This window comes from Vulpes lagopus, chromosome 9 (assembly GCF_018345385.1).
Source record: "Vulpes lagopus strain Blue_001 chromosome 9, ASM1834538v1, whole genome shotgun sequence".
NCBI lineage: Eukaryota > Metazoa > Chordata > Mammalia > Carnivora > Canidae > Vulpes > Vulpes lagopus.
The window spans coordinates 69,134,847-69,161,240 of NC_054832.1; the positions used below are offsets into that span (position 1 = coordinate 69,134,847).

At 40.9% G+C, this 26,394-nt stretch overlaps 1 protein-coding gene across 4 annotated transcripts in view; it reads right to left on the reverse strand.

Moving 5' to 3' along the window:
- The window catches only part of CHD7 (chromodomain helicase DNA binding protein 7), a 191,636-nt gene that overhangs the window by 84,037 nt on the left and 81,205 nt on the right, over window positions 1-26,394 (reverse strand). For all 4 annotated transcript variants that reach the window (XM_041768871.1, XM_041768870.1, XM_041768868.1 and 1 more), the window contains exon 3: window positions 1,641-2,071. In XM_041768871.1, coding sequence (XP_041624805.1) covers window positions 1,641-2,071 — 431 coding nt within the window. The remainder of the gene's footprint in view (window positions 1-1,640; window positions 2,072-26,394) is intronic.

The following is a 26,394-nucleotide window of genomic DNA, read 5'->3' on the forward strand; positions in this document are numbered from 1 at the left end:
AAACCCACACAGACTCTTACATTTCAAGTTTTAAAATAATAATAATAATAATAATAATAAAACATTCTTTTACAATTTTGCTGCAATTTCTCCTTGAAAAAAATAAGCACATTTCTACCTAATCAAAACCACAATACTTAGCTTTTAGGGAATTATAGTTCTAAAAAACCCTTGATAAGTCAGACTGAAATTCTAACCACATCTTTCTTGCTCACAACCTAACACTTAACACTGTACCTACAAAGAATAAGTACTTAATGAAATATTTAAGTAAATGAAAACAAAATTCATAATGGGTTGTGGGTTTAGAAGGGTGTTCATAGGGGGAAAAATAAAGGTTTTCAATTAAGAAACCACATACTGAGGCATCAAAGAATGTTCCTAAGTAAATGCAAGTATTAAGTTATCTATAAGATTGAGTCATTGAATAGAATTCAGTTATTTCGGCACCATAAAAAGTACCGATGACAAAAATTTTTAAATGACTATCATATAAACTTTCAAAACTCTATAAAATAGCCTATTTGGGGTTATATAGATATTTTTAGCAGAAGTTGAAAATCCGACTTCACTCTTCCTTTGCAGGGACATCTCTGTATTCACAGAAATCATCTCTTCTCTGTATCTGCACATACACACACAGGAAAGACTACAAGGCAAAGGTTTACAGGCCAGCGAGCTCAAAAAGTTCAGGTCAAGCATGTCTGTCACAGAACTGAGGATGCATGTGTACACACACGTGTGTGTGTGTGTGTATATGTATGCACATGGGGGTAGGAGGTGGAGTGTGTTTTCTAATGAAGTTGGCAAACAGGTTCAGATTAACCAAGTCTGACCATACTTCCATCTGGAAACTATATTTTCTAACATGAGCCATATTCTGAAAAATAGATTCAGATGTTTGGAATTGGTTCAGAACAGTTGTAAGAAATGTTCAGTACAAATGAAAAAAATTAGTCTTCAATGTCTTCTCCTCTCAGCTTTTCTTACTGAGTAAATATGCCTTCTGGGGGGTCAGAGTTGGTGGGGGAAGTACAGAGGGAAGTATGGAGTGGAGGAGGGTATTTCCTAGAAGCTAAAGCGCATGCTATTCTTGCATGCATATCTAATGGATAACTGCTATTTGATTTCTCCCACGTTGCCCACTAGCATTTCAACCCTGCCCCTGGAAGGCTTACTCCGCCAAGTGGAGAGAATTAATTCTCCTCTTTCAACTTCTGGGAAACAGGGCTGAAATGCTTAGTGAAATATAGTGACCTATCTTGCTTCTGTAATCCTTCTTTCCCTGTTTTGCATTGTCCTTGAAAATGAGGTTGCTGGTCTAGGCTTACAAATAATTAAGCTGGTAATTTGGTTCTGTTTGCTCAGTGACAAATTTTCACAAAAATACACGCAAATGATTTTAAACAAAGACTTTTTACCCAATGAAGTCTAAAATGTACCATCCAAACAAACAGTTTATAGTAATTGATTCCTAAACTTCAGAATGTACAAACAAAACTCGTAACTTTTTAGTTTGGGTATCAGAGAAAGGAATCCGATGGCAAAAATCAAAGTGCAGCCCCTCTGCCCCACCCCCACCCCCTTTCAAGGGCATTTCTAGACTGTTTGGAGGGGGGTGATTTCTGCCCACAGCCTACCTTGACTTTTTGCTGGATTTGGGTTTTGGCGTGGCAGTTTTTGCTTTCTTTTCCTTTGGCTCTTTGGGAATCTTAGGGGCTTTCGGGGTCTTGGGTTCCTTGGGCTCTTTTTTCTCCTTGGGTTCTTTCGGTTCCTTCGGATCTTTTTTTACCTTCGGCCTTTTCTTTTTCTTTTTCTCTTCTTGGGACCCATCTAGTGAGTTCCTATTTAGTTCTTGGTTATCAACCCCACCAGGGAAGTCATCTTTACCAAAACTTTTACTGGGATCCTCTGCAACAATGTGGTTGTTTTTCTTTTTCTTCTTCTTCTGCTGTGGCTGCTGTTCTACGGACGGCAGGTAATCATCACTCTTCACTAGCTGAGCGTTCGGTCCACTAACCTGAGTCATATCCGGCACTGGTTTCTCCAGAAAGGGCTCCGATGGAGAATGCTAAGAGACACAAATAGGAATTGAAATTAGTTTATCATTCTTCAGATCAATGAAAGGAACTGAAAGTTAGTAGTTGATGCTTCTGAAACTTTATACTCAAAGTAGCAAATATTTTACCAACTATATACTTTAAAATCTACCTTTTTCTCTCATCTAAAAAACAAGAAAGCTTTTACATAAATAGTTAAACAACAACAACAACAACAAAAAAGGAGGGTAACTTAGCAATACAGTAAAAATTTTAGTTCAGGAAGAAAAATAATTCTCATTTAGCTCTCCATTTCTTAGCAGCCCCCTCCGTGTGTGGGTCTTGGTGAATGACAAACAGTGGAAGAAGCTTAACCCAAAGAACGAATTTAAATGGAATTCTTTTATTAAAGATATATAATTAAGCCGCTTTTAAACAAGAACAGGTATACAGAGCACTGTACGATTCAAGTACTGTGAAAGTTTGAAATCCAAGTATCACACACAAATCTTCCATGGTACAGGCCATTTCTGATTTAAATGACATGAAAATGCCAAATTAAAAATACATATCCAAATTTAGCGACTTCAGATTCATTAAATTTCTTGTACTAATATGAAATGCAGAGGGTGTTTTTCTTAAGTTACTAAAGCTTTACATTTTCACATTTCACTGAGGAACAGAAAATCCAAGTAGTTGAGCTGGTAAGCCTTGCAGGATATTTTTGATATTCACAAGGAATGTATCCAGGGACGGGCTTAAATACAGTAGAGAATACCAACAATCAGGATGGGGTGCTGAGTGGTCAGCTGAGATCAGAGACAGCTCAAACCAGCACAGGGGTACAGTATCAACTCTACTGTAAATTCGGATATCTAATGAACCTTTGTATTTCAACGAAATACTTTAAAATGTTGTATCTGCAAATGTTACTCAGGTTTTTTTTTCCTTTTTCATCTGTTTCTCCAGATACTTAAGAGTAAGTATAACAGAAACAACAACAATAATGGCATCTAGTGTTTGCTGAACAATCTCACTATGTGCCAGGCATGTGCTAAGCACTTTACACTCCTGACACCAGCCGCAATTAGGAACTGAGTATGGACGCTGATGCTCTAGTGCTGAGCCCAAGAAGTTACAGGCCCACCCTTCTGACCACATCACCTCCAAAAAGGAGGAGGCAAGAGAGCCCAGGTCCAGGTCTGCAGAAGACTCGAGAGTAACCCAGAAGCTACAGCTTACCATAAACAGGGTACTTTAAATTAGATTCCAGTGTAGTACTGAGCATCTATTTCATGCCATGTACTGAGCTGAGGGCTTTCAGGAGTCAGTTCACCTGACTCTCACAACAAAAATGTGGCAATCTGCCCCCATCTTACAGAAAGGAAGTAAAGTTTGAGGAGGCAATGTGATCACTCAAGGTCACACAACAGGAGACAGAGCTGTGATTTGAATTTAGGTTTTCTAAGAACCAGTGTTCTTTGGACTCTCTGCTTCTCCTGAAATCTTACATATGGGCATCCTTCTGGGAAAGGCTCCATGGGTTTCATTTGATTTCCAAAGTATTCAGTGACAGACCCCCAAACTTTAAGATCACTTCCTGAAAAAGCTTACCAGGGTCACTAAAGAAACCAACATAGATGCTTGGGTGGCTCAGTCAGTTAAACTGTCTGCTTTCAGCTCAGGTCATGGTCCCAGGGTCCTGGGATCAAGTCCAGCATCAGGCTCCCTGCTCATCAGGGAGTCTGCCTCTCCCTCTGCCCCTCCCCCAGCTCACGTTCAAACCTGCTTTGTCTCAAAAATAAATACATAAAATCTTAATAAAAACATAATAAAGAACCCCACATTCTCCATCTGCACTAGTATATGAGTCAGAGCCCAAAATTATGAGATAAGAGACACAAATTCTAGTCTGGGCTCTGCCATTAGCTTTATTACCAGTGGAAAATCATTTCACTCATCCAGCATTCATTTTCTTCATCTGCAAAGTGAAAGGTTTGGGTTAGATGATTTCCAAAGTCTCTTTCCAAATCCAATGGTATTGGAAAATCTTAAAATACATATTGCTCTTTCCTAGTCACAGCTGAAAGAAGATGAACCTGAAAAAGAGTAAAGCTATACAGAAAGAGAAAGAAGCAAGGGCAGAAGTCTGAGGAAGAGCACAGGGGTGGGAGTCCACATGAGCAGGTTTCCACACAGGAAGAGCACAGCTAGCCAAACACTGAAAAAGTTACCGTGTTCCCCACACTTCTCCCTTACACAAACTCTCAATAAACACCAACCAAGGTGCTGTCCATGTTACCATCACCTGAGAATTCAGAGTGTCTGGTTTAATTGTGTGATTAAACTTCAGTTGCTTAAGTCAAGTTGTTACATATTATTTCCAAATGTTAAATAAAAAGGAAAAAGCTATATTTTTAAAAAAAGAGATTTAGAGATCAAACTTTTTTGGGGCAAACTATTTTTCAGGAAAGGGAAGAAAAAGTATTTCCTGGAAATACTTTCCTGGAATACTTCCCTGGAAAGGGAAGGAAAGAGAAAAATCTACCAGTAAACAAAGCTTAAAGCTTAGAATGGTGAATTAATCTCAGGTATATGTACCTTGCTTTAATCTGCATGGTATTAACCCCAGTAACAGAGTGCTAGCTTCTAATGAGAAATACCTGGAACACGTTTATGGACTAGAAAAAGCACAGAACATCTAATACAAAAAGAGTGAAAATTTATCTACACATTTTAGCATACAAATGATTTTAGATGCTCCTTTCAGTAATAAATGAAGTCATAAATTAGTATCCCTTAAAATTTTTAATCTTCCATAAGGAAAAAAAAAGATTAAATACAAAAAAAGGGATTAATCCTGTTTGATATGCAGCAGAATTATGTTTTGGTACTATATGAGATAGGGTGAAAAAGGTGCTCAGAAATATTATAGTGTTTACCAGACCCACATCTCCTTAAATCTTTTAGAGAAAAGCTGTTTTTGTAAACATTTAACAAAGAACAGATGGCTTGCCTTAATCATGTGGGGGAAAAAACCTGGAGCTCACAGTAATACCCTGACAAAGTCTCCCAGGCCCAGCCATGCACCCCCCGCCCATGCATGGTACAGTCTTCCCTAATGCTATTTAATTTTACAGCGGACATTTTCCCATCAATTCCCACTGCCTGACAGGTAATCAATGCCATTAACATCTGATATTACCATATAGGGCATTGCTAAAACCTCTCATTTATTAGAGCAAACGTGGAGAATGTTAGATACCAAAGGTATTTTTAAATACACACTATGGGACAGACTTTCCACATGTTTTCTATCATAATTGGAATAGTAAGGACTATGCCGTGGACTTTTGGAACTAAAATAGAATGACTGATACTTAAAGTGTAAATAAAAATGATTCAAAGCGTGTTTGTGTCTTGTCCAAAAAATTACCATAAATTAAAGATAATCACTTTTATCCTTAACTCCATTGTTCAAAATGTATAAACTACACAAACACACAAACAAGTCACCATATGTAAAACAGCAGAACAGATAGGACGCAAAGTTAACCAAAGGAGAGCTGAGATGAAGGAAGGGAGGGCAATCCTTCTCTTACCTTTAAAGCAAATGAAACCTAAAATTCTCAGGAGCTTTCCCAAGGAAAGGAAAAAGTACATAAGAAGAAACTTTTCATTTACCTCAGGTATGCTTTTCATCTAACATTCACCAGCTTTATCTGGCTTAAAAGCTACCTCATTTACTCATGTTTTGCCTTAATTATATTCCTAAAGCCTCAACCTGTTAGCACTGTCAAGTAACAGGAGTGAGCTGCGTGATACTAACACTGTGCAGCATTTCCAACACAAATCATATCTGCAAACTAACAACATTCTGTAATGTAGGGCACCTACAGACGGATCAAGGTTTTATTCACTGAGTGATACAAACAAGCCTAAAATCAAAATGCTACTTTAGAATAAAGAAAAGATACTTCCAACTGGGCAAGAGCAAGAGGACACTCTTGGGAGATACATCCTTTACCCGCAAGTTAAAGCTAAAGGGAGGTTCTTGTGCTTTTAGAGAAATGGAGATTCTGGTGGAGAAGCTGCAGGCCACGTAAGGCTGAAGGAACAACAAATTCAAGCCTAAAACACACTAAACTATGATTCCAATGATTTGTAAAAATACAAATAGTAAGTCCTTAAGATTGCAAAGTACTGGGCAGCCCTGGTGGCCCAGCGGTTTAGCGCTGCTTTTGGCCCAGGGTGTGATCCTGGAAACCCAGGATCAAGTCTCACATCGGGCTCCCTGCAAGGAACCTGCTTCTTCCTCTGCCTGTGTCTCTGCCTCTCTCTCTCTCTTTGTGTCTCTCATGAATAAATAAAAAATCTCAAAAAAAAAAAATTACAAAGTACTATTTTTTTCCTTTTTTTTTTTTTTAATGGCTTTGGAAACACCTCTTATATCGATGCTCTTCACTTTCATTTTTCCAGTATTCCCTGGGTTCTTGATCCCTTGGCATTCTTTTAAAAAGTAATTCCAATATGAAAACTGAAGCTCAATCTTCAGCCAAAACAGCGTTACAGGGTTCAAAAGTATGTTTAGCAAAGGCTCCATAAGTCCTGTCCAGTTGAGACTCTAATATCCTTTTCTTGCCAGTGACACTAGTAAAAAGAAGAGGCACTCAATATATGGTGCCCAATTAATCTATTCATTCAACAAATATTTGGAGATGTAACAGTAAACAAGCCAGCCACAGTACTGGCAGGGGGAAAGCAGAGCACTTGACCTAGGCTGACACTAGGGAGGCTTCCTGAAGAAAGTCACCCAGGTGCTGGGCAGAGGTTACTTCCTCCATAGACCCAGCCTGAACAATGAGTCATACCTGAGATCAGGTAACTGAAAACATAAAAATGTATGACAAGCAAGCTTGTGAAGCCCTGTTAATGGAGGAGCAGACCCAAGAGGAGCGGATACTAGTTCTAATGGTCAAGCAATATACTTTTCAACTATGACTATTTGATATAAAATAAAGAATGGAGCACCTGGGTGGCTCAGTTGGTTAAGCATCTGCCTTTGGCTCAGGTCATGATCTTGGGGTCCTAGGATCGAGATCCGCATCAGGCTCTCTGCTCGGCAGGGAGTCTGCTTCTCCCTCTATGTGCCCTCTCTCTCCTGCTCTCTCTCTCTCTCTCAATAAATAAAATCTTTTAAAAAATAGAAAATAAGTATAAAAATATTCTTAAGAAGACAAAGGTTGGACTCTTTTTTTGTTTGACTAAATTTGTTATTACAATCAGGGCTCCAAATTCAAGCCATAATTTTATATGCCAGTTAGTTTTACTCAGCTCATTCTTAATTTCCAGGAATGATGACTTATTGAATGAGTACATTTATGAACAAAATCACCCAAATGAATAATTATCAAGCTTGTTAGTCACAGGAATTGAGAAGGCAAAATGTATAAAACAATAGTTCTTAAGTTTGGGGTATTAAAAAGTGTTACATGTAAAGATGACGCAGGTCACATGAGTTTAGAGAATTCTGGGCTAACCAAATAAACTGTTTTCTTTAACTACAAAACTCCAAGGCCTTACTACATTCTGAGTAGGGGATAATGTACAGTGTGTCCTAAAAGTATTTAATCCCCGCATCCCTTTTTTCTGGGAATATCTTGGATGAAAACGTTCTTTAAGATATGCTTTGGATTATACTGATCTAGCTGAAGCAGGGCAAATTCATCTGCTCCTCTGGGTGGGGAAAGTATGTGTGTGCATGTGGCTGTCTGTGTTTCAGAGAGCAGTTATCAAATGTTTCATAATACAGCATGTGACTCTCTGAACAAACCTAATTTTATATAAAATGTGCTCAAATGGCTCACTGAATTGGCAGTTTCTTTTATGTTCAATTTAAGTCACTGGAAGGAATAAAATAGGAATATTGGTATAATCATATAAGGATGACTTGTATAATTTTTGTTATATACAGTCAAGATAATTACCAAGTTAAATATAATGAATGTTGAAATATTATAATGCAATAAGTTATCTTTATGAGTGCCTCAGAACCATTAAATTTTAGAACTAAAAATTTTAATTACTGCTAAAATATCTCATTTAAAATCATCTGAAGCCATTTCCAAAACTTTGGTCTTCTGCTTGTGTTTTTAATCTGTCCTTAGAATAAATGTGCCATACAAACAAAATCTTAAATAGCTACAAATTAACATGAACCACTTTAATGGCATCTAAATTATAAACACATTTTGAATTTAAGTAGAGCCCAAAATAATGAAAATAATGAGCCAAGCAATCATGTTGCATTTAATATTAAATAGTTTACATTAGATATTGAATACTGCCCATCTTCTATGTATTTAGGAGTAAACAATACCACAGGAACTGTCAAACCGCAATTTTAATGTGTAAAGCACTATGTTGTGGTATTTCCACAGTCACTTTAATGAGGGTAACACAGCAGTGAAATTCCACCGATGCTAAACCCTTTCCAAGTATCTGAGAGACCCTCAGGGCAGCAGACTCCCTCCCAGCGGAGAATAGGGCATCTGTCCACCATACCTCACTCTTTGCCACCCCATCACTGCCCTTCCTGCCATCTCCCCTCCCTTGTCTCTGTTCTGAGCAGGCTGTCACACTGGGCTGGGAACTACTGCAGATGCATGAGGTGGCTGCAGGAAGGTTACAGGTGTGCAGGCCGGAACAGTGCTGGATACCTGCAAGGCTGCCTCCACCTGCCCAACTCAAGGTGGTGGGGAAGAGCATCAGGGAAGAGCCCCGCAGTTCAGGGAGAGACAGCAAAACTGACAGGAAGTCCTGAAGCCGTCCCAGGACACCATACTGAATGATGATTTTAAACCATGTATTATACAGTTACATGTACATTTTACAACCCTCTTCTCCTTCACTGCCTATAATAGCCACAGGAAGTTGCCAAGGTGGGTGATATTCTTCCTCTTTTATAACTGAGGAAACTGAGGCTTTCAGATGAACTTACCCAAAGTGACAGAGCTAGAAAGGGCCAACCCTGAATCATCACCCCGATGTGACAGCTACAAGACAAGAGAGAGAATGTGATCGGGCTCTCCCGCAGGGTGATGAGGGCTTCTCCAAGCCCAGGAAGCTGCTTGCTGTCTTCCTCCAAAACCATAAAGGCCTTAGTCTTAAGATCCTAACCCTAATCAACAGGTTAAAATGGACTTAATTTAATATAAATTTGGGATTTTTGCCTTCAAGGGATCAGAGGAAAACTCTAGTTTAATTCTAAACTAAAACTACGAAAACCACTAGCTCTTCTCCCAAAGATAAAAATGTGGATAAGAACTGGCATTTACATTCCTGCTTACGAACATGATCCTGTTTGAATATCAGAATGACCCCGTTTGATAGAAGTTGAATTCAATTCAACCAATCTGCTTTGTCCCACGGAGTCAACAGTCTTCCAGAACCAGAAGAAAATAAGCCCACTTTCTGCCCTGCCCTGAAAACTCTCCCAAAACCAATTATTTTTTTTTAATTTTATTTATTTATGATAGGCACACAGTGAGAGAGAGAGAGAGAGAGACGCAGAGACATAGGCAGAGGGAGAAGCAGGCTCCATGCACCGGGAGCCCGACGTGGGATTCGATCCCGGGTCTCCAGGATCGCGCCCTGGGCCAAAGGCAGGCGCTAAACCGCTGCGCCACCCAGGGATCCCCAAAACCAATTAAAAAGAAGAGCTTCTATGCATTTTTTTAATTCCATCTACTATATTTCAAGAAACCTAACAGTTCTTTTCCCCAGTTTGGTAACACATCATTCTACTTCTTAGGAAAAGCACCAGATGAAGTAGTAGGCTTGCATGTAAAGACCATATATTTGAAATAACGTGTTTATACACAGGCGCATACATGCACGCACACACACACCCCTAGGGCATAGAGTTAAACTGATGTAAACTGAACATACTTTTGATGTACCTCCATTGCTTCATAAATGCTTGGAAAAATTAGTCTTAATTGTTTATACAAGACTTGAATTATGTTTTTACATGTGTTAGCCTTCCAAAAAGTATATACAGGTAATCAGACTGCATTCCTGATCATGAGAATCTCCTCTCAAGTATTTCTGATAGAAGAGAAGTGGAGAGGGGCCAACAGAACCTATCGCTCCTGTGGAGAGGGGAGAAACAGAAACCACCACAAATTTAACACAATTCAACCCCTAGCACAGTACTGGTGAATAACTCTGTAGGTCTCTTGGGCCACAGGCACAAGAGCAGCCCCCTCTGGGAAGCAGGCCTGTCCACCCTTGAAGACTACATCCGTTCTCCTCCCGTAGAAAACCCCCGAGAAAAAAACAGGGTCTGCAATGTGGGCATCATGGTACACCTGAGTTGCAACAAGCAAACTGAAATATGAACCCATTAGCAGAGTCTGAGATACAGTCATAGTTCCAGCCTCTTGTTCTGAATTTCTTAGTTCCTTCCAGCGGTAAATCCTTGAGTGTTATCTTCTACCAGACATTGCTTTCTAGAAGTAAAAGTAGAAAAGATAACGAATGTGCTCAGGGGCCTTAACAAAGTCCATTTTGTTGTTTCTCCTTTTCCTCTTTTTTTCTCTTACTTTTTCACATTGTTTTTCCTTAGTAGGCTCAACTCAATAAATATCAATGAATGAGAATACATGGAACAAATTCCCAGTTCATGGGCATTTGCCTTCTGTATTTCAAGTTAGCTCTTAGGTCCAAACTGTTCTCAAAGAGGTATCTGGAGGCTTGAATTTGGCAGCAGACCTCTAGACCTGAAGTGACCCAATTTACCAGGGATCAAAAAGCAAAACACCAAACAGTGCTTCCAGGGTGGTCAACTATTCTGCAGAAATAAATCCTTTCAAAGACACTTAAGGATGAAGATCAAACTTACATCCTAAGAATAGTCCATTTCAAAATTTTTTTACCGTACACTTACACTGTATTTTGCTATCACTGGTATTCCCAACAGCAAGTTTGATCCTTAAACTGGAAAAGGTGAAACGTATGCAGTTTGTCTCTGGAAAAGCAACTGACACCAAGTTTGCATTTAGGTTTCAACTACTCTATAAATATTAATATTAAATATAACTTACTATGCTATTCTTATGAATTTAAAAAGTCAAACTTCAGTAGACTGATAGGAAAGTGTCTTTACCTAACACTGGCCAATCCCAAGGGTTTGTGTAGAAATGCAAATAGAACAAAATTTATAAGGAGCTCAGTGATAAAGCTAATTTACACAGTCTAGGCAGGCAAGTTCTCCATAACTCAGAGACTATGATATGAGTCTAGCAAATTTAGTTGGCAATAAATGCTTAATGATAAACTACTTTGGTCCTATAAAAATTCCTTTGCTTCTTATAGGAGACAGAACCCTAAGACGGCCATAGCATCTCCACCTCCTGACTGTAGAGGGGACCTGTGTCTTCCAGGCAAGAGGAGGAGGCAAAAGTCATAGGACTTGGTAGGTTTGATTAAGGTCCCAAATCAGTTGGTTTTAAGTTACTCAAAGGGCATATTTTCCTGGATAAGCCTGACTTAATTAAGGAGGCTTGTAAGGAGGATGCGGACTTTCCCTGAGGGTCAGGTACACTCTGTCAGTGGCACCAAGGAAGCAAGTGACCAGAGTGAGGGAACCACAGTGGGGAACCCACCATGGTAAGAAACTGCAAGCAGCCTCTAGGAGTGGAGGGCAGCCCCAGACAATGGCCAGCAAGAACTGAAGCCCCTCATCATACAGCCACAGGAAATGAAATCTGTCAACAACCAGAACGGACTTGGAAATAGATTCTTCCCCAGTCAAGATTCCAGATGAGAATGCAGTCCTTGCATCTGACTGTAGCCTTGTTGTAACCCTGAGCAGGAGAACCAGTGAGGCCATGCTCAAACCCTGACTCACAGAAACTAGGAGACAAGAAAGGGGTATTGTCTTACCCATGAAATTTGTGGTAATTCATTACACAGCAGTAAACAACAAATGATTCCTCTTCTCATGCTAGACATTGACCCTTCCACACAAAGACAGAGAGCACCCCAGTATTTCTTTTTACCGTTGTGATGCTGATGCTAAGACTGAGAACATCTGTGCCAAACACTTTTCTGTGCTCACAACCTCCTTAGGAAATTACTCCCATTTTATACATAGGAAAAACCAAGGCACACAGAGAGATAAATAAATTTGCCAAAGGTCACAAAAAGCTGGTTCAAAGAGGAATCAGGGTCGAACCCAGGCAACCTTTCAGCAGAGCCTACATCTCAGCCATCACAGCTGCTGCCTAATCCCTGCGGCTCCCACACTTCTGCTGAAGTCTTTCCAAGAAGCAGTTAGATGTAACAGCAGGGAGAGCTGGGAATAAGGTGACAAGGAATTTGGGGGGGGGACCCCATTCAGAAGGGATGAGCCCAGAGGACACAGACAATGTGGCTGCTATAAGCCGACTGGAGCCCAACACTCTTCCACAGTCAACTGCCACAGAGAGCATCACAGGGAAAGGATTTTTATAAGAAAATCACTCCATTTTCAAGTAAAAAAAATGTAAGAAACTGCACTATACACAATATTAAAGGTTCCTGATATCTTAAAAGAAACTTTATTGTACATTAGAAACAGTCTGTTTAACACTTACAGGGGATGGTGTCCCTATGACTCCTTCCAGCTGGAATTACACATGAAACAGAAGATACCAAAGCAATTAAGTATTTTTATAAACACTGCTGAGGGGTCAAAAAGAGGGAGGTTCATTCACTGACTAATAACGCAGTAATAAACAAACAGCAATGTTATGCAACTGAGAAAATTATTATAATTGAATCTACACAGCTGGGCAAGAATAGAAGCCTGCTTATGTATATTAGCTCACAAATCCTTTGTGTGGGTAGGTTTTAGTTTTAGAACTGTTTCAGACTTGAGTCCCTTTTATGAAGTCAGATTTTTTTTTCCTTATCTGAATACAATTCCTCAACTACGACTGCAGAACAGAAAATAACTTAATGAACTGCCCCACCAATTTTTGCTATTCTATTTATACTACAAGAGAAATAAGTGTGTACACAGTGATTGGGAACTTAAACCTTTTTGAGATGTACTCCCTTTAGAGGAGTACATTTTACCTTGTTTGTGCACAGCAATATGAATAATGAATGACTGTGACTCCCTAGCATATGTGAGGGAAAAGCCCAGAACAAAGTAGCTTTTCACATTTTAACATTTAGCTCCTGCTGTGTTCTTGGAGTTTCCTTTACACCTTGCTATCTTCCCCTTTGCAGAAGATGGGCAGAGAAATACTGCCAATTACCGTAGTTAAGTTTACACAGATGTGTCACAGAAAGTGACTCCTATATTTCCCTTGAATTGCTGAAGTCACAAGCATTTGAATGAGAGAAACACTATTATTCTCTTGGGTTCAGGACTAAGCTTGCTAAAAGTCCACCATCCTTCCATCAATTAAGCGTAGTTAAAATGCAAACCAAAACAAAGTTTCTTTTGGGAAAATATTCTAGCTAGATATTATCCTTATTACTACATGGAATTTTTTCTTAATTAAATGACTAAATCTGAACAAATCAGTGATCTATGTCAAGTTCCCGTCTGCATAAAAACCTAACTAACTTCAAACACAAATGGATGATTAGCTAACCATCAGGGCAGAGGTACAAATGTATCTTCAACAGGCACACATTTTACATCAATGATATCTATTTTTATGAGATAAAAGTACTAAAGCTTTAATGGTGGCAATTAAAACAGCCAAGAGTTTGAGTAGCTCGATGGCTGAGTCACAGACCTTTTACCTATAATGGGATCCATTATATCCCTGAACTCAGTTTGAGGGAGTAAAAGAGGAACAAATTTTTAAATATGGTTATAAAACAGCAGTACCCTCTGAACTAAGCTGTTTTAGTTTAAACCACTGTGTGATTTACTCTGTGTCTTAATGTCAACAACCATTCAGCAGCCTTCTTTACAGTTTTTAGATACTTGTATCTATTTGAAAGTATTTGAGCAATTTGAAAATGCTACAATGAGGCTATTATATAATAATTTATACTTCGGTAATTTGCTTCCATTTTAACTTATTTATATGAAAAAGTCCATCTGCTTTGAAAATGCATAACTTGAGATGACTTCTGACAAAATCCTCATCTGTGCCTAAGATATAAGTTTTTATATTTTGATATTCTCTTTTAAAGTACAATTTTGGGGGAACAGATAATTATTCCCAATAAAGATGGTATATGTTTCAGTGATAAAGAACATCAGCAAACAAAGGGGTGGGGATTTTTCATGAGCTTTTAACATTACTATTCAAAAGTATTAGGATAATAAGCTCCATAGTTGCAAAACAGAATAATCATCTAACATCTTAGTCAGTCCAACACTAACCACTTCTCCAATTCAAGAACGTAAAGATGTTCTCATTCGCTTCTATTATAGCAAATTCAGAAATGTAAACAGAAATTATCTTGGGAACAATCTCACAAGTTTTTGTATCTGTTACCATCATCATCTCCAGGGACAGCTGGCAAACAGGAAACGGATGTAGAATGATTTGCCTCGACCAGTAAAGACCAAACTAACAGGAATGGCGGGGCAGGCAGAGGCCAAGGTCCTCAGGGTTACACGGGTCTGCAGCCCCCACTGAGTACACCAGCATTACATAAAGAGTGCCAGACGCGGCCTTGGGTATATTCCTTTCTGTTCTGGCAGCTCTTTTTAGACAAATTGTCAGAAGGAAGAACAGCAGGATGGACCTGAGGACTCACTATTAGGGTTGGGTTTTGGCAATTTACTCTGTGGGGCTTTAACAGTCAAGTGGGAAGACTATCATGATTCTCAAGATCTGTAAGAAGAAGCAGCTGGATGAGCTGATCTATAAAATCCCTTCTAACTCCACAACTCAGGTCTCTGCTGTTAAAATCTGACTTTGTCCTGCTCAAATGATAACCACCCCCATCGTCTAAAAAGAAAGGAGTATTTGTAAATATGGAGTGGGAAAATGAAGGTAATTTCAGAAGGAAACACTAAGGAAGTTTCTCAGATTAACACAAAAGAAATAAAGCTGATCTGAAAACCTACACTAGAAAGCACAAACTTAAATAAGACATACCAGAATTACTATAACAAAATGTTAAAGTATACAATTTACTTTTCCCATAAAAAAGGGAAACTTTCAGAATGGTATTCCAGGACTACATAATCTCATTTCATAGAGATGTAACATCTACTAGGCTTTCCCACAGTTAAGGTTAACCTCTGCTCAATATAACGTGTCACAAAATAATGTTTATTAAACATCTCAGTATGTGCAGAATAGTAATGCTTAGGAAGGCTACACCTCTGGAGCTGTAGATCCACACCAAATAAACCATGGAGAGGTGACAGTGAAGGGAAGAACAAGGGAAGGCAGAAAGGATAAAAGCTAGAAGTCATTCAGCATGAGCCCCAAGCCCATGAGAAAGCAGGTAGGAAAGCAACGCTCTCTCACCTGGAAATGGTGTACTGACACTTTTAGTGGGGACCATGCTGAATTCGGGGAAGCAAGGAAGGGACCCGAGCTCCTACTGGCACAGCTGAGGGCACAACCAGAGCACTATGAGCTTTGGAGGCCAGGACTCCCCAGGTAAAGCAAACTCCAGGCTGGCATCAAGCTGCCCCACACCCTTGTGGCAATACTCTTCAGCAATTTCAAAGTCTGTCACACAGAACAATTTAGCCATATCCTTCAAATTTATCTCCCAACCTACTTTTGGATTTGCCTCTTTTCTTTCTTTCTTTTTATTTTATTTTATTTTATTTATTTATGATAGTCACACAGAGAGAGAGAGAGAGAGAGAGAGAGAGGCAGAGACACAGGCAGAGACACAGGCAGAGGGAGAAGCAGGCTCCATGCACCGGGAGCCCCACGTGGGATACAATCCCGGGTCTCCAGGATCGCGCCCTGGGCAAAAGGCAGGTGCCAAACTGCTGCGCCACCCAGAGATCCCTGCCTCTTTTCTTTACACAGTTCTCTCTACCTTGTAGCATCCTTTGACTCCTCGCTCAGTTTTTCAAATATTTATTGAGTCTTGCTTCACCCCACATCTTCCTCCCACTCTTGTCATCTCTTCTGCTCCCCCTTAGAGCAGAATTCTCAATCCTCATGAGAGTGACAATATTTGCTGTCCTCTTCCTCCTTCCATCCACTCTTGACTTTGTTCTGTCTAACCACATCTCATCAAAGTGACCTCCAGTGGCCTCCTCTCTTTCTCACTGTCCATGAACTGACACAGCTTCCCACCCAGACCTCGACCTCCAGGACAGTCCTCTCCCTTCTACCTCCCAAGCTCTTTCTTTGCTGGTTTCTCATCAACTTCTCAACATATGATTTCTGAGATGCTCCAAGACTCTGTGTTTGGATCTCAGTTCTATCCAGGCTTCCTCCTTCTAAGGTACCATTGCTCTACCTACTACCTACCTACAGACTGACAAAATCCACAGCTCTTTCTTGAGCCCAGACCACTCCTTTGAACTCTGTATTTCTCTATCCAACAAACTACTTGATATACTCACTTCAATGTCCCAAGAGGCATCTCAAACTTAACACATTCTAAAACAAATTCTTAACTCTCTTCACCAAACTCCAATGCCATGAGCCAAAAACATGGAGTCATCCCTGATTCTTCACTTAGTCTCCTTTCCAATTAGTTAAGTCCTTTTGGCGGCATCTTCCACAGAGATGGGAAATAACCTTCAATGACCTCACCCACTACTCTCTTCATCTAGGGACTTCAAGACCTTGCCTGGATTACTGTGACAGCCTCTATAACTAATTCCTGATTTCTAGCTTTGCCCTTTACCCCAATCTATTTCCTGCATAGTCTGAGTGATCCTTTAAAAATGTAAATCAGACTATATCACATCTCTCTACTCAAAACCTCCAAGATTTGCTCATTTCAGAGTAAAATCTAGAGTCCTTGCCATGGCCTACACAACCTTAAATGATGTGGACTCCTGCCACTTCCCTAATCTCATCTCCTAAAATCCTCCTTTGTGCTTTTCCACTCCAACCACATAGATTCATTATTTACAAACAACAAAGGACGAAGGCCATTCTACCCCAGGGCCTTTGCACAGGCTGCCTCTGTCCTCAGGTCTCTTTACTCAAATGCCTTCATGGCTAACTTCCTTGGCTTCCTTCAGATGGCTTAGGCAGTAAGAGAGTAAAGCAAATGTGACACAATGCCAGTACTTGAGGATTTTAGGGGAAGGACAAATAGGTGCTCACTGTATTATTCCTTCAACTTTCCTATAGATTTAAGATATTTCAAAAATCAAAGTTGAGGGGGGGAACCTCTGTGCTACAATAAAATTATTCTCTCTCATACCCTGTCTCTGACCATTCCTCCCTAATTCACAGCATAATCAGATACATGTTTCCACCTGAGACTAGCTATTTCCTTCAGCACCTTAAAATAGCAGGTCAAAAATCAAAATCACTTTCCTCCACCAATTTGCTTTCCTAGCTTAGTCACTCACTGGCACTGAGGTTCCCAGTCACCCAACCTTGTTTCTTCCTCACCCTCACTGGCCCCCATCCACACTTCTGTAGTCCAGGCCTGCTCCAAAAGTCTTCCTTCCAAGTCTTCCTCCCGCTGGGCTCACCTTCTTCCGTGTTCTCTGTGTAATGTAGTGGAGAGATCATTCCTTTATTTTTTTTAAAGATTCTTATTTATTTAAGAAAAAGAGAGAATGTGAGAGAGAGCACAAGCAGGGAGGAGGGGGGAGAGAGAGAAGCAGGCTCCCCGCTGAGCAGGGAGCCTGATGCGGTACTCGAACCCAGGACCCTGGGATCATGACCTGAGCTGAAGTCAGACACTTAACCGACTGAGCCATCTAAGTACCCCAGAGATATTGTTCTATAACACAAACCACTTGGGCTGCTTTCCTTTGTACAATTTGTCAGCGATCCCTATCAACTACATTTAAAACTGAGACCCCCAGCATGGCTAGTGGGGGTCTTCCCGGGCCCATCTTTCCCGTGCCTGCCCCTCTCCATTACACATGCCGGCCACAGCAGGCTAGCAGCTGCAGTCACATAACGCACTTTGCTCCTTCCCAACTTAGTGCCTGTGGACATGTCACTCCTCCTGCCTGGAATGCTGTTCCTACTGTTTCCCCGACTACCCCCCTCACCCCATTTAATCCTACTCAATCTTTGAAATATAACTAAACATACCCTCTTCCTGAGGCCTTTCCTGATCCCTCCAGGTGGAGTCAAATACTAGATCAAGTACCATTTACCACGTTGCTTGGCTGGTTATGATCAGATCCTTCTAGCCTTCTGCAGTACAGCCCCTGAAGGAAAGGAGTATGTTATACTGCTGTTTTTATGTATACATTGTGTGTATGCACCTGTGCAAGCAGGCGTGTACAGGTGCCGGTATCCCTAACACCTAAAGTGGGCACTGAAACATACCAAAGGCTGAGTATTTACAGAGTGAATGTCAAAGTCTCCCTGAGTCTCACTCGGATGTTGCACAGATGTCCTACCCCACTCTGTCCTGACCACACATGTGCCTCCCCCTTGACACCTCAGAGCAGCTGTATCTCCCCAGGCGCCGGGAAGAACGCCTTCAGCCACTGTGAACCTAACAAATGCAGGCATAAATGAATGCACACTGGATGGACTGGCCCAACGCAACGCTGAACCATCTGTTGTCCAGGACCCAGGTGGTGTCAGCACAAACCTCCATCACTCTTTCCCCTGACTCAACCATTACTTTTCTTCCTGGCCCTGAAATAATTAATTACCTGCTCCCATACAACTCTGCATTTCTCTCTCTTCATTGCAGTTACATTACTATAAAACCGGTTTTTTTTTTAAAGGGGAGAACAGAGTATTATACCCTCACAACCGCACATGGTGACTGGCACATGGTGAATGCACAAGAATGTTCACTGATGAGTGAATGAATGGATGAGTGAGGTTATCACCTCATCTTTCAGTATCCTAAATAAGACTCAACAAACAACAAATGCTTCCTCTTTACTGAGAACTAACAGCGATCATTCCATCTCAGTCCCAGAGACAGTGCCCAACAAAAGCACCCTCTGGAAAGAGACCCAGAAAAAGTTCTCAGAATTTGAGGTCTAAAAGTGAAAAAGGTACCTTTTCTAGTAATTGCTGTACTATATTTTTATCAGAAATGGCTTATGACTTTAGTGTATGTGGATTTCAAAATAAACTTTAAAATTCTGATGGCTTACCAACTGTGAAATACTTCAGTCATTTTAGATGGAAGGTTAAAACACACTTGCAAAATGTGACACTTGTATGCTTCTCCTTTTTGCTCTGACCACAACCATCTACTGGTGGGGGTGGGGAGGATGATTACCTACCTTCCCCCAAAGCCAAAGAAGAGAGTCCTGGAGCCAGAAAGAGGAGAGCCAGAGAGGATGCCTGAATGGGTGGTTGGCAGAGGGGAAAAATCGACAGCCCCGGGGGTCAGTGCTGGGTTTGCAGAGCTTCAGCCTCCACCTGGCAGGCCCCAAGTTTACACAGCCCCAGGTGAAGCTCCCTCTCCAAGACACCCAAGGTCCTACCCTAAACCGCCAACTCCAAAACTTAACTCACCATCTTAACCTCTCTTCCTGAAAAATGGTAAAGTTTATGTGGTTTTTCCTGATTTTTCCTACCAGCCTGTGTGGCCACCACTCACCCAGGACCCAAGTGGGAAAAGTGGTGGCCCTATTCTACCTCCTTCACCTCTCCATACATGCTGCTGCTGCCTCAATTCCAGACCCTCACTTCCCGACTCTCTCGGCCCAAGGCTCGTGCTGTCCAACGCACCAGCTACCCCGCACATGGCCACCAAGGACCGGGAATGTGGCACATATGAACTGAGAAGTGCTGGAAGCATAAAATACACCAGATCTCAAAGACTTCAAAAACCAGTGGCAGCAAAAGGAAATTACCTCTATCTCACTAATATTTCTATATTATATAGTATTTGTTGAAAGGATATGCAAATATTCCATGCTGAAAAAGTATTTTGGAAACATTACAGTAAATCAAATATATTAAAATCAATTTCACTGTTTGTTGTTTGCTTTTGTAACGTGACCAGACGTCTTTATACAACACGTGTGGCTCATATCCTGCCCCCTGAACAGCACTGCCCAGAGGCATCTCTCAGTTTCTCTGCTGGCCCCTCTGGGCAGTCTCATCTTCTCTGCCCACCCTCCCCGGAGTCCTCCAAGTTGCTGTCCCCTTCAGTCCCAGCTGGCGTCCACCCATCAGGTGCATCTCAGCCCAGAAGGTGTCTCCTCCACGGGAGGACCCTGAATGTCACTCTCCTCACATCCCCCAAACACCTCTTCTCTCCACCCCTGCCATAGTGTACTGCACACCAGACAAGCACCTACAGAATCTATGTGCTGTGCCCTGAGGGTACAAAAGAAAATGGCAGACAGGAACCCTGACCTCACCAGCCTAGAATACGGAGGAGGTGAAAGAGTATTTTAGTAAAAATATAGTCACAGTAGTAGTAATAATATAATAATGTGGCATGGAGAGCTGTCGTAGTTTACCAGATACAAGTGCAAGCACTATATTACCTCACTTAATCTTCCTAACAACATTATTAAATTGGGATTAGTACGAGTCTCACTTTATTTTACTGTTTTAAAGAAGGTTTTATTTCAGAGAGAGAGAAAGCACAAGGGGGGTGGGGGCAGGGGGAGAGGGAGAGACAGGTTCCCTGCTGAGCAGGAAGTCCCGAGGTGGGGCTCCATTCCAGGACCCTGAGATCATGACCTGAGCCGAAGGCAAACACTTAACTGAGCCACCCAGGTGCCCCTGCGTCTTGTTTGAGAGGTGAAAAATTGAGGCCCAGAGAAGTTATGCAGTTCACCCAAGATCACACAGCTCAAAAGTGACAGAACCAGGATTCCAAGGCCACACTGTTCAACACTGTGCTATGCTGCCTTCCAAGAGAAGGATCACCGCATGGGGAGGACATGATCCATTGTGGGAGCACAGAGGAGCAGTCCAGAGCCCACACTGTTGAGGTCAGAAAAGGCTTTGCACAAGAAGCCATCTCTAAACCGCAAGTGAATGTTCTGGGCCAAGCCCAGGAGAGAGAAGGTCTGGAAGACCCGAAATCGGTTCACTGTGCATGGTGAGAAGGAAAAAGGCTGTATCTAGAGGAAGACAGGGCTCTGTTTATTCAAGCTTTAAGAAAGAACTTTTTGAGAGAACCTGTACAGAGAGTCCATGAGGATACAAGATGGGTGAAGACCCAGAGTTCTGGGGAAGAACTAACTAAAAAGGGGGAACAGGTCCCTCCCACAGCATCTAGAAGGTAAGAGAGGGGAATACAGCAGTCCTCATTCCTTATCCTGATAAGCCTGGGCCAGAACCTCACATCTCTTACTAAAGGGAAACTGGGGCATCCCCAGTTCTCAAGAAGGAATTCCCAGCAGATGCCCTCCACCACCACTGGCCAAGGTCTTCTGAAGATTTTACTAACTCCACACAAATGCATCTAAATTAAAAAAAATATATATCTGATTACAAGGCTGTGAAGTAAAAATGTTATGAAACCACGGGCATAAGCACTTCCCCACAATAACATGGCAAGTCTAACAACAGGGATTCAAAGCAACCAAAAAAGCACACATTTCCTTGGGGTGGGGGGTGTTAAATAATTAAACAGCTAAGCACAAATGGTATGCTTAAGTGGACTGCAAAATTTGCATCCATTTTAAAGATGAAAGAAATGCTTTTAAAAGAATTTAAAAGATTTAAAAGAAATGCTTATCTTGCCAATTCAAGCAGTGCCACAGGCCCCGTCCCTCCCAATCCCTGTTTGTTCTCCTTCACTTTTAGTGGTAGCAGACAACAGGAAAGAGGGACAAGCAATGCACAAAAACGGATATGATCCCTTATCCAAGACCATCATGAGAATGTGATTTCTCATCTTGCCTGAAGGCTTTCTACTAACATGTAGTACCTTGGAAGGGCAGTAATTTTGTTTTTCAAGTAGACATCCTCTCAGAAGGATCTTCATAATCTTTAATATGGCTATTTTTCACCTGATTAAAGATGGGGTCCACTGGGGCGCCAGGGTGGCTCAGTCAGTTAAGGGTCCGAGTCTTGGTTTCAGCTCAGGTCATGATTTCAGGGTCCTGGGATCAAGCCCTGTGTCAGGCTCTATGCTCACTGGGGAGTCTGTTTGAGATTCTCTCTCTCCTTCTCCCTCTCAAAGAAATAAATAAATCTTAAAAAAAAAAAAAAAAAAAAGATGCCATCCACTGGAAGGATGATAGAAACTGAAAATCAATCTAATACTAGTACTGCCATCAACAAACTGCAACCATTTTATCATTAGCTTCTATACTCTATTCATTTAATATTCCCATTTATCGTGCCACGAACACTGCACTAAAAAAAATGTACATACATTCTCTCTTCAGATTACAAGTCTGGGAAGTTTAGAAGGATTTTTTCTTATTTGTCTTTGTGTCTCAGGAGCTGATACCTAGTACATGGTAGATGCTAAGTGCTCCTATAGTGACCTCTTGGTGAACTGCTACTCAAATGCAGATTCTATTGAAACTCAACAACAAAAGAGTTAATTTATTATGTTGTAGGGAAGCCTATGAGAATATGAAAAAGGCTGGCCTTTAGGAATGAGACAGCTAAGGGGCATCTGGCTGGCTCAGTTGGTAGAGTACGTGGCTCTTGATCTCGGGGGTGTAGATTCGAGCCCCACATTGGGTGTAGAGGTCATTTAAAAATAAAACCTTTAAAAAAAGACTGAGAAAGGTAAGATTCCTTCCTTATCTTACTCAACCTTACAGTAGCACTTGACAACTGATTACTCCCTTCTTGCAACCCTTTCTCCACTTGGTTCCAGGACACACCCTGGTGGTTTTCTACCTTCCTGACTACTCTTCTCCTAATACTTTCCTTGATCTCCTGGTCTAGAGTATTAGACAAAGGGACTGCACACGGGCCCAATCATTGCATTTCTCTTCTACCCATTCACTCTAAACAACATTGTCCAGGCTTATGGCAGAAAAAGCCACCTATGCAATGATAACCTCTAACTCCTCTACTAAATTATAAATTCCCATATGCAACTGCCTACTTGAAACCTCCGCTTGAACCTAGTTAGGAAGCACCTCCCAAATTAATATGTCTGAATCAAATGTGAGTTTTCTGCCCTAACCTGCTTCTCCCAGTGTTCCTGATCTTCCAACTTCTCAAGCTAAAACTCACCTGTCTGTCATTCTCTCAAACCCAATTTCCAATCCATCAGCAAATCCTGTCAGCACTACCCTGAAATCTGTTCTCACTTCCTACTACAACCCTAATTTAAGCCACCATTATGTCTTGCCTGACCAACTGTCCTCATCTTCTACCACATTTGCCCTATCTAGTCCTCATAGAGAAAACCAGAGTGAGCCTGCTAAAATACACAATATACTATGTCACATCATGCTAAAAAGTCAGGTAACTTTCCATCTTATTCACAGTAAAATTCAAACTCCTTAGTATATTGCTTACAATGCCCTACTTAATCCCTCCTCTAACCAAAGGTCCCACTATTCTTTCACTCACTATACTCCAAAAACACTGATCTCTTTTCTGCCCTTCAAACATACAAAGCATACTCCTGCCTCAGGGCCTTTGCACAGGCTATACTCATCTTCCCCAGATGTTTGCATAACTTGCTTGTTCCCTTTACTTTATTCAGGTTTTCTGTTCAGTGTTACCTCCCAAGGAGGCATTCCTTAACAACTTACCCACATTATCACTCTCTATAGTTTACTCTCCCCTCATTCAGTTCTATTTTTCTTCATAACTCACATCATTTAATATTACACACACACACTTTGGTTAGTTGGCTGGTTGCCTCTCTCACTAGAATGTTAGCTTCATGATCACTGCTATGCTCACTGTTATGCCTAGAAGAATACTTGGTACAGAATAAGCAGTAAATTTGTTCAAAGTTCTTCAACTGATAAAAATAGATGACAGAAATATCTACCAAAGCAACATGTCCTAAAGAATAGTGAAAAGGTACCAAATGAGTTTTGGAAACACAAACAGCCAAGTGCACTCAAGAAAAATAAAGTAAATGAAAAGTTATGTAATAATCAATTTTATCAAATCTAATAAAAGGAAGAAGGTATTAACAGGAAAGGTATAACCTGCTAGAGACCCAAAGGACATTTGTTTAGCCATTTAGCCAGCAAGGTCCAAAGAATGTAAAGGATCAAGGAAAACTCGACCAAGAAGAGGTGCTTTGCTACATGGCAGAGATACAGTGAGCCTGGATGAAAGTCCTAAATAAAATAAACCTCAAGGAAATCAACACTCTTTGTTCCTATTGTATTCTCACCAAAGAAGATCTGATTATGAATCTGGATTCCTGGATACATTGACAGCAAAAAGAAGTGACAGTGGAAACTGTAAAAACCATAAGTAACATAAAGTTCTTTAAAAAAAAAAGATTTTATTTTTTTATTCATGAGAGACATGGGGGGGGGGCAGAGACACAGGCAGAGGGAAAAGCAGGCTCCCCACAAAGAGCCTGATGTGGGACTCGATCCCAGATCCCAGGATCATGCCAAGCCAAAGGCAGATGCTCAACCACTGAGCCACCCAGGCATCCCAGTAACATAAAGCTGGGAATGGCCTCCACAGTCTTCAGACATCCAAGTACATCTTATCAAACTGGGTCAATCCCAAAGAATCTAATCTACTCTGAATGTCAACATGTTGCAGATTTCCAAAGCTAGAAGCCTCTGTGAAGCCCTGTCTGACCCAAACAAAATGCTTTATCTTTGTGCCATAATTCTACCCAGTGCTCTTTACCAGCATTCACTACATGGTGATACGGGCACATGCTTGCCACTTGCTACTAACTACAAGCGAGCTCAGAGGCAAGGAGAAGCTATTTTTCATTTTTACATTCTCAGCATTTATTGTGTATGCATCAGTCACTAAACACGTGATGGATGGATGAAGGGAAGAAGGAAAGAACCAATGACCCCACTAAGACCCAGCCATCCTCCAAGGCCCTCCTGGGCAGCCATGTGCCTTCCTCAACCTAAGAGTCTACTGCATAAATAAACTTATTCAGTTACTGAATTCATGACAGTGGACATACCAGCAGGCTATGTGACTCAACAATCTATAGAAGAGTTACTCAGAATTTTCTAGAGGGACAACAGGTGGCAAAACCTGCTCTCCAGTTTTTTTCAGGCCACAACTGTCTCCGCTGTCCTTAAATCAGCCCTCCTCAGCTTCTGACGCACATCAGGGTCCCTAATGAGCTTCTTTGTAGCCGGGACCATGAGGCCCAGTCCAGCAGTTTGAGAATCTCTGATTAGATAATATCCGGATGACACTGCTATGCCGAAGACACTAAGATGCAACACTGGAGTCATACTGACATTCTAGTGCTCTCCAAATCAGGATGAGGACAGGACAAGCCCGGAGAATTCTGAAGAGTTTCTAAGGCCCACAAAGAACTTGAGGGGTCATTTTCCAGTTTCCCAAGGAATGCACCCACTCCAGGAAAATTGACCAGCCTTCTGCTCCTTCTCCTTTTCTCTCTTCCTTTTTACAATTGCTTCTTTTTATCAAAATGCCTTTTATTCATCCCAAAACTTATTACAATACATGGCCCGCTCTTGGGTATAAAAACCTCTGGGGCACCAATCAAATGGTGATTTGAGAACGCCTTCCTCTGGAGGAGGTGTAAAGAAAGGGCACAAATGCCCACTTAGTGAAATGATGGTGACACAAGCATTTTAAAATATATATACATATAATATTATGTATTATATGTACATATATAAAATATGCCACACAAAATTTCTTTTAGGATCTGATGCCAGGAAAAAAACCATCCTTCTGAGAAGAAAAAAATTTAATACATTTATTTAATGCATTTATTCTCACTGAAAAACAAAAACAGAATTTAAAAAAAAATTTAATTCTTTTAGGGAACAAAAAAGTTTAAGTACTACTGCTCTACCAAATATGACTAGAACTGCACTGTCAAATATGGTAGTAGCCAAATGTGGCTATTTGAATCTAAAGTTGGTTCAGATTAAATAAAATTTAAAATTTGGTTGCTTGGTCACACTAACCACATTTAAGTCTTCACGACCACAAGTGCTTACACATCTCGTCACAATGGCAGTACAGAGAACATTTCCATCATACCAGAAAACTCCACTAGCTAGAGCTACTCTGGAATTCTGATCAACTGTTTAATAAAGGGCTGAAATCCTTTCTAGGGAAAATGCTGGATCTGCCTACATTTTTATGATCCCAAGCAC